Source organism: Condylura cristata, unplaced genomic scaffold (genome assembly GCF_000260355.1).
Source record: "Condylura cristata isolate star-nosed mole 26May11 unplaced genomic scaffold, ConCri1.0 scaffold00003, whole genome shotgun sequence".
In the NCBI taxonomy this organism is placed as follows: Eukaryota; Metazoa; Chordata; class Mammalia; order Eulipotyphla; family Talpidae; genus Condylura; species Condylura cristata.
This window is the reverse complement of record NW_004567104.1, coordinates 78,407,478-78,415,914: the sequence shown is the minus strand read 5'-3', so window position 1 is coordinate 78,415,914 and position 8,437 is coordinate 78,407,478. Positions and strand designations below refer to the sequence as shown.

The following is an 8,437-nucleotide window of genomic DNA, read 5'->3' as shown; positions in this document are numbered from 1 at the left end:
CCCGGCAGAAGCGCTGCCGCTCCCCCTCGGGCAGGCGACCGTCGCTGGCCAGGAGGCTGCTGGTCTGCAGGTAGCTGCGGCGTAGAGTCAAGGGGCGGCAGGGCGAGACCGGGCGGCGCGGCACAGACCCCGCTGGAAGCAGCCCCGGCCGGCCCGCACCGGGCGCGCTCGGGCGGCTCAAAGGATACTCCTCCGCTTGGCCGAGCCGCTTCTGGCACTCGGCCAGCTGCTTCCTCGTGTGCGTGACCAGCAGCGCCCAGCCCTCGGCCAGGTAGGTCTTCAGGGCCCCCTGAAGGTGAGCTTCTGCCTTTTCTGGGGACTTTTTACTCCTTGCAAACCAAAGACGGCTTTTGTGAGCCTGAGGCGCTGGGCGGGCACCGCGCCCCGCCCGCAGGGTCGAGACTTCAGACTGCAAGATCTCCATGGGAAACGGCCCCAGGGCTGAGCACACGCCCGACTGGGCCAAAGGAGGCCGTGGCCTGGGCCCAAGGTCCTGCGTGCGCTGTGCACGGCCCCCCCGCCCGCCGGCAGAGACCAGGCCGCGAGACAAAGCAGCCACGACCCAGGCCGCAGGCCCCAGGCCCCAGGCCGCCAGCCACTGGCGCGGCCCGAGCCCAGCGCGGCACAGCGCCACCCTGCACAGCTCTTCACAAGCGCAGGGTGAGGCTGACCCAGCGGGGTGAAACCCGCGAGGGCCGGTAACGGCTCCTCAGGGTGACACTCTCTCCGCCTGGGGTTCAGAAGAAAGCCCAAAATGACGGTGGCCGGCAGCGCCCCGCTGCCCAGCGCGAGCCCTCGCGCCCCGTCCACCGAGCGCGGCAGCCACGGCCACTCACATGTAGAACTCCGCCAGGTCCTTCCCCACGAGCCTGGACGAGCGCGCCCTGCCGATGCTGCTGTACATCTCGATGGCGGTGTGGGCCAGGTCCTGCGGACAGCGGGCAGCGGTGACCTGACGGGGCGCCGCGCGGGCTGAGACAGGCGAGTGACGCGCCCCGGCTGCGCTGGTGGCGGCCGCGCCCCTTCCGCCCCCGCCGGCGGGCAGCGTCTCTGATCTCTCCTCCCCCTCGGGGGCCAGGACAGTCCCGGGGAGCGGGAGCCGGGAGGAAGGCAAGGTGCTGCTTCCCCCCTGAGGCTGTCCTGACCGAGCCCGTCCTGGCAGCCCACGGCGGCGCGGGCCACATCCCTCCTCTGGGCAGACAGCCACCGGCTCCCTCCTACGCGCCTGTCTCCCACGTGGCCAGCGCCAGCCGGGGAAATGCCCGAAGAGGTCCTTATGCCCGATCAGGGACAGCCCCGGCCGCTAACCGACGCGCATCGGCAGCCCGCTGCACACCACCGCTCCGCAGGGCGCCGGGGAGCGGCCCAGGGCTGCCGGAGGAGGCCCCCGCACACGCACCCCAGCCCCACGCGCCTGGCGGCCCCACCTGCCAGGGCGCCCGCCGGATGGGGGCAGGCCACTCACCAAGTAGTGCTTCTCGAAGGCTTCCACCGAAGACAGTGCCTCTCTGAGTCTCTTGTAAGGGCTCTGCGCTGCGCTGGCTTGGAAGGAAAGACACGGGAGCCCTCGGTCTCCTCCACAGCGCCCGCGCCCAGCAGACCCCACGGGCGCTGCCAGGCGGGCGTCCTTGCGCACGTCCCCATCCGCAGGCCGGTGGACCCCCTCAACCGTCCACCCAGCCCTCTTCTGACCGAGACTAGAGCCACAGGGCTCGCTGCGAGCCCCGTGAGCCGCCCCCAAGCGCAGGCCCCGCGGGAGCAGTAGGCAGAGGCGGCGCCCGGCAGCTGGCGCGGGGCCAGAGGCGTCACGGGGCAGTGAGCCGCTGGGAAGTAGTCAGGGGAGGGCAACGGGCCCGGTGCCCGGTCACAAGCAGCCCCTTCAAATCTTCCCGACTCGTGGAGTATTTCCAGCGCGTCCTCACATCCCTGGGAGACAGCGCGCCCGGGCCCCGCTGGCGCGCCAGCGCTGAGCACGACTTCACGGGCAGACGCGACCTGCTGCGAGGGCTCGGGCTGCCGCGCCCACGGCAGCGCACCCGGCACCAGGCCCACGGACGCCAGCCCGGTACCTGTCTCGGGCCTCTCGGCCCCCAGCCCCGCCAGGAGGTCCACCGTCCTGCTGAGGTCCTCCGAGCCCGGCCCGCTCTCCGACACAAGCCCGCACAGGGAGCCCAGGGCCTTGAGCTGTGAGGCAATCACACCCCGTTACCCGGGTAAAAGCGGCAGGGCGCCTCTAAGTTCAAATGTGAAAGTCAAAACTCAATGAAACTCCGGAGGGAAAGCAGCTTCCCCAGCGCTGCCCCGGGCCAAGCAGGCTGGCTCTGGCCTCTCACACTCCACGGCAGCGCGTGGCCGGCTGGGCTCAGCCAAGCCACCGCGCACTCTCAACCCGCCAGCAGGGCGAGGGGCGCAGGCGCCGCCGGCCGGGCCCCAGCACTGAACGCGGCTCCCCCACCAGCGGGCGCCTCACCTTCTCCGTGGCATAACTCCACAGGCCCACGGTGTGGGCCACGTTGGCGTCCAGCTGCGCCCGGTCGCAGCACCCCTCTATCCGCTGCAGCACCTCCAGGCAGCTCAGGAACACCCAGCAGTCCAGCGCGCCGGGTGGGACGGAGACCTGGGGGCAGGAGGCGTGAGGGCCGGGGGCAGCCGGCGGGCCCAGGCCGAGCACAGGGAGGGCGCAAGCGGGCCAGCCCCACTCAGAGGCAGACCCCGCCACCGCCTCGCACTCCCAAGCCTCGGCTGCCGGTGCCGCCGACTCCACGCCGGCCAAGCGGCTGCGGCTCAGCAGCGGGGGGACCCCCAGCCCAGAAGGGCCACGCTCCTGGGCGGCCCAGTGTGGCTGCTCTCAGGCACGAGCCATCGGGGAAAAGGCGCTGCTGCTCAGACACGTGTGCGAAGACCCACACACCACACAGACCAGCAGAAGCCGCCGTGTGAGCCCGGGGGTAGGAGGAGAGGCGGTGCGGGGCGAGGCGGCTTCTGAACAGGCCTGTGTGTTTGGCCCCACGGCCGCCAGGCCTCCGGCTCCGGCCCGGGCGCCTGGGCCGCACCGCGCCTCCCGACTGGAGCGGGTGTCTGGCAACAGGCCGGTCTCTAGACAGCACGAGAGGGGCCACCGTCCACCTGAGCTGGGGGGGCACCCCGCCAGGGCTGCTGGAAGCACAGACATGGCCGCCGGGTGTCTTTCAGGAAGCGAACTACCCCGATCGTTTGAAAAGGAAATTAGCACAGACGGAGGGGCAAGATGGGAGCCACCTTCTGAGCTGGGTGTCCTCAACGGGCAGTGTGGAGCAGGTCTGCCCAAGACTGCCCAGCAGGACAGCGGAGCTGCCCACAGCCCCCACCAACCTGGCCACTCATGCCCACGACTCCAGGAGGGGCCCCAGGCGCCAGCCTCCAGGAGCAGTGCAGGAGGATGAGCCCTGGAGGGCAGGGCGGGACAGAGGGCGAGGGCAGGGCTGCCTGGGTGGGGCTTCCCTACCCCCACGTCTTGCCTTTTAAGTGAAGCTGTGGGGACAGCCCAGCGGGGCTGAATGCGGCTGCCCTGAGAGCCCTGACGTGGACCACCGGCAGCAAAGACGCTGTCCGCTGGCCCCCCACGCACAGGGACAGCAGGACGGAGGCCGCCAGGCCAGAGAGGCAGGTGTCCGGCCCCTTGGTATGCTCATGGCCCTGCGGTGGCTTTCAGGGAATATTCAAGTCCCGGAGCCGGAGATGGTGCCAGAAGCCACATCGTACATAAGTCCCGCACAGCGGGGCACGGGAGCTGGAGGGTGCCCAGCGCGCTTCCGTGGGGGGCTGGCCAGGGCCAGAGGATGGCGTGCCTGGCCGCTGATCCTCGCGGCCCTGCTCAAGCCGCCTCAGCCGGCCAACGGGCGCCTCTGGGGCGCCGCTCACTGGACGCGCAGCACGGCCGCTGCCTGCCCCCTCCCGCCTCTCGAGAAGCCGCAGTCCTGCCAACGCCTGGCTGCATGGGGATGGGTCCGCGGGAAGCTCGTCTGGACGCCGGGCGCGCGCTCGCTCCCGAGAGCGGAAAGCAGAAGCCTGACGTGCTGGACACCCCGGGAGCGAAGCCCACATTCCGCGGCGCCCGGGCCTCGGCCTTTTATGGAAAGCGCACTTCCGGGACCGGATAGGCGGGCCAATCGGGGGAGAGCTACAAGCCGATTGGTGCTAAGCGGCCCAATCAGCCACAGGGTTGAGAAATGGCACCCAGACCCGGGGGCGGGGCCCCTAGAGCAGCCGGAAGCCAGGGTCGGCCAGCGCCAGGGGTCTCGCCAGCCCCCAGCGAGGAGGGGGGCCGGCTGCCTCCGCGGAGGAAGAGTCCCCTGAGGAGGGGCAGGAGCGAGTCCCCTGCAGGGACGTTGCCTGAACGGGGCCCAAAGGCCCTGGGCCTGGCGTTTAAACAGCGGTGGACCCTGGGGGTCCTGACGCCGCCTCTGCCAGGACTGGCCAGCGCTGCCCAGACTCCTGGTGACCAGTGGTGACCATACTGACACCATCTGGGTGAGGCAGCCGCCACGTGGCCCCCTGAGCTGGCTGTTCTGGAGCCTGAGGTCTCCAGCTGCTGTCCGTGGGGGTGAGACCTTAAGACTGACCTGTTCTCGTCGGGCCTGGCCTTTGTCAGGCCTCAGCTCTTGGCTTTGGGTTTTGTCCTTTGGTCTTGCTGGCGGCTCTGGCCTCGGAGCCCAGGCAGTGGGAGGCCATCCCATCCTGCTACCTGGCCTCCTACCCTGTTGCCCTTTCACCCTGTCCACAGTTTCATTTCCGCAAAAACTTAAAAGCGACGCTAAGGACACTTCCCACGCTCGCTGCCAGCTGGGAGGCGGACGGCGATGCAACAGCCCCAGCCAAGGCACGGGGGAGGCAGCTGTCGGCCCGAGGCTGCCCAGCTCTGCCCACTGCCCTGCGGCCACAGAAATGGACACGGGCACTCTAGCCTTTGCAAAGGCTCAAAAGGCTATTGCTAAGATGTAAGAGGCCCCAGGGCAGCCGGCCCAGGACACGACCGCGTGGAGCTGCAGGCAGGTGATGGGGGCGCGGGAGCCCGCAGGCCCCTCCGCTGCGCTGAAGCTGGGCGGCCTGCCGCGTGTGACGGGAGCAGGCGGGGAATGGGACCCTGGACTTGGGGAGACGCCAGAAAGCCCACAGGGGGCCTGCACGGCACCTGCACGCATCGGGGCAGAAGCCGACGGAACAGCCGCGGCGAGGGGCGCCCACCCTCTGAGGCCTGGGGTGCCGAGACCGACGCCACACTGCTCTGCACCGCCGTGCACGGAGCATGCCGACAAGTAGGGCAAGACACAGCGCGAGGCCGCCTTGGCCACTCTCCCGGCCGGGAGGCCAGTACATCGGCAGCCGGCCACCAGCTGCCAGAACGCCGGCGGGGGCACGGGCAGGAGGGCGGGGCGGGGCGGCGCGGGGATGCCGTGCCTTCACCGGGGCCTTGCCCTCGGCCAGCCGCCCACGCACGTCCTCTCCCCGGCAGGCCGGGTGCGTGGTGGGAAGCAGGAGTGGAGCGGGGGGAGCCCAGCGTCCCGCCTCTGCCTAGCCGGCTCTGCGCCTCTGAAGCCCCGTGACGCTCGGATGGGCACGCGTGCCCCTTTCTGGGGAAAGAGGTCACAGAACAGAGCACCTCTGAGGCCCTCGCCTGCCTGGTGGACGTGGCGCGGCGCCCGGAGCCTGGCCAGCCGGGACAGGCGCGAGGGCCTCCTGGGCCCTCCTGGCCGCCGGGCAGGTGCCGCCATGTGCGCTGCGGCCTGTGGGCTCCCACACGGCACCGTCCACGCCACAGCAAATGCCCACGGCCGAGCCTGCATCTGCGTGTGCACCGGATGAACCGTCTGTGCGGTGGGACGCAGCGTCCAAGGCCTGCCAGACTCGCTTCAAATCATGTTCAGAAACAGCTCCGAAAGGTCCCGGGGCGCGGGGCGGGGGTCTCGGCCCTAGGGAGCTGTCCCAGCCACGGGGCCTGTGTCCACTCCGGCCAGGAGGGCCCCCCGCCACGGCCCCCCGCCCCCATCTCCCGCTGCTCCCTCAGCTGAGGGTCTCAGCGGACCCGCCTGTTCTGCTCCCCGCTCTGCCTCTGGGGTGTCCTGCCACCTCCCCATCTGGCCTGCACCCCAGCTCTGCTACCTAAAAGTAAAATCTGTGAAAACAAAAGGGAAGAAACTGGTCTGAGAGGCCTGCTGGGGGCGGCATGACCCACGGCGCTGAGCAGCCCAGAACAGACCGCGCAGCAGACCGCGGCCAGGCCTCCCGCGAAGGGCAGCTCGGGCACCCTCAGCCGGGCCTGGTTCTCTGCAGGCAACCAGGAAGCGGGAGAGACCGGGGCAGGACTCACCTCCAGGAGCTTCAGCTCCTGCACGCAGCTGTGCAGCAGCCCCAGGGCGCGCTGGGCCACCTCCCACGGCCTCTGCAGGAAGAGCAGCAGGGTGCACTGGCGGGAGAACAGGTAGCTGCGCAGGTCCAGCAGGGTGGCCTCCTGCCTCCGGATCAGCTCGCGCTTCCGCATGTCGATGGGCTTCCGCAGGATCAGGCCGTCCCAGCTCTTCACCGGCTGGCAGAAAAACGCCAGCCAGTTGGCGCCATCTAGACAGATGGGGGCCACAGAAGTGCTGCCTGTCCCGCCGCAGTCCGGGCCGGGCCCCGCCTGCCCGGGCCGCGTCCAGCAGACCCTGGCCCAGGCGCCCGGCAGCCCGGGGCCGTGGGCAGGCTGCTGGGCGCACCCGGGCGGGCTCTCGGCACTGCGTGGAGCGCGTGGGGAGGTGGAGGCTGCAGGACTCACTGCACCTGCCCAGAAGGCCAGGAGTGGGGTGCCGTCCTGGCCCGGGCTGTGGCCGGCTGAGCGCCCGCGTTTCCCCACGGATCCCCAGCCGTGGCTGCTGCGAATCAGGCGGCTCGGGGGACGCCGGGTCCAGAGAGAACCCTACTTGCCAAACCCACAAGCTTCCCCGGCCTCAACTCATCGCCCTCTCAAACGAGACCTTCCAATGACTTGCACTCGACGGGGCCTCCCAGGGGCCCAGGGCTTACGCTCAGGGCCACAGACCTATCGTTGGCCGCTGTGGCCTGAGTCCATCCCCGCCGGGCGCACAGACCCCCGGCCCCCGCTGACCCCCAAGCAGCGGGGCTCGGTGGACCCACCTGCTCTCCTCCCCACTCGGCCCTGGGACGTCCTCTCACCCCTGCAATCGGCCGGCACCCAGTTCTGTGTGCACGAATAGTAACTAAATTTGGGTAGCCACGGCGAGGGGCAGCTGGATCTTACGAGAAACCTCTTCACCCCGTTCCTCGCTCCCAAAGGCGGGTCCCGGCTGAGCAGTCCCGCGCCCGCTGCACTGCGGCCAAGCCCGAGTGTCCAGACACTGCAGGAGGCCTCCCCAGCCCCTACAGCCCAGCGCGGGGCGCCAGGCCGACCGGCGGCCAGCACGGCTGAGGGGCTGCAGCCCCCTGCTCCGACCCGAGCGGCCCGCCTCACGCCACAGCACCCTGCCTCCGGGAGCCACGGAGGAGCTGTGGGACAGCGCCGGCCAGCGCGGGCAGCCCCGCACGGCGGAGGCATCTCCAGGACGGGCCACTCACCTCCAGCCCCAAAGTTGACCACGTACTGGGAGAACAGGGCATCCAGCTCGTCATACTGCACCAGCGCGTCCTCGAACTGCTGCAGCATCTCGAACACGAAGGCCAGCTCCTCCTGCGGGGGGCGCAGTCAGCCGGGCCCAGGAGCGCGCAGGGGCGGCGGGAAGAGGCGGAGAAGGCCAGCGCGGGACGGAGGCCCCGTGCCGCCCGTCCTGACCCGCCCCGACCCAGGCTGTGCCCCCAACCCGTCCACACCGGTGCCGCTGACCCCCGACTGGGCCTGGTCTCCTGCCCTTCCTCCTCAGCGTCTCCCAGGGGCCGGCCCCGCACCCCGCTTCACGCCCCGGAGGCCGCAGCGCCGGCCGGACCCCCGCACAGCAGGGTGCACAGCCAGGCGGACGCTGCCCACGCGGCGCGGCCAGGTGAGTCTCCGCGGACGCCCACCACACACCCCTCACCGGAGGCCGCGTGGCTGCTCTGCTCTGGCGCCTGCCGCAGCATCGGCCCCACGGGCCCCGCGGGCCGGCCTGTGCCCACCCGGCCCTCCCCGGGCGCCGCCCTGTGTTCCGATCCTGCAGGGCATCTGCCCACCGGGCGCCCACTCCGCCCGGCGACCTCTGCAAAGACCAGGGTGTCCCGGAGAGCGGCAGCGCCGGAAGCCGAGACCTCGCCGCTGCGTGGCTGCTGCCGGTCGCCGGCAGCCCCGCCGGGGACAGAGCGAGCCGCGGGTACAGCCCGTCCTCCGTGCGCCCCGCAGGCTCCCACGGACGCCTCAGTTCCGATTCACACCACTGGGTCAGGGACCCCTCCTCCGTCAGAGCCCCAGAAGCCCAGTGCACGAGCCGAAGGGCCA

The 8,437-nt window shown here is 70.9% G+C and overlaps 1 protein-coding gene across 1 annotated transcript in view; it reads right to left on the bottom strand.

Moving 5' to 3' along the window:
- The window catches only part of TRAPPC10 (trafficking protein particle complex 10), a 22,105-nt gene that overhangs the window by 9,004 nt on the left and 4,664 nt on the right, over window positions 1-8,437 (bottom strand). Inside the window, exons 5-12 of the mRNA XM_012731149.1 lie at window positions 7,588-7,701; window positions 6,347-6,594; window positions 2,471-2,617; window positions 2,070-2,184; window positions 1,466-1,542; window positions 837-928; window positions 189-329; window positions 1-74 (exon numbers count right to left, since the gene is read on the bottom strand). The exon at window positions 1-74 is cut by the window's left edge and continues 12 nt beyond it. Coding sequence (XP_012586603.1) covers window positions 1-74; window positions 189-329; window positions 837-928; window positions 1,466-1,542; window positions 2,070-2,184; window positions 2,471-2,617; window positions 6,347-6,594; window positions 7,588-7,701 — 1,008 coding nt within the window. The remainder of the gene's footprint in view (window positions 75-188; window positions 330-836; window positions 929-1,465; window positions 1,543-2,069; window positions 2,185-2,470; window positions 2,618-6,346; window positions 6,595-7,587; window positions 7,702-8,437) is intronic.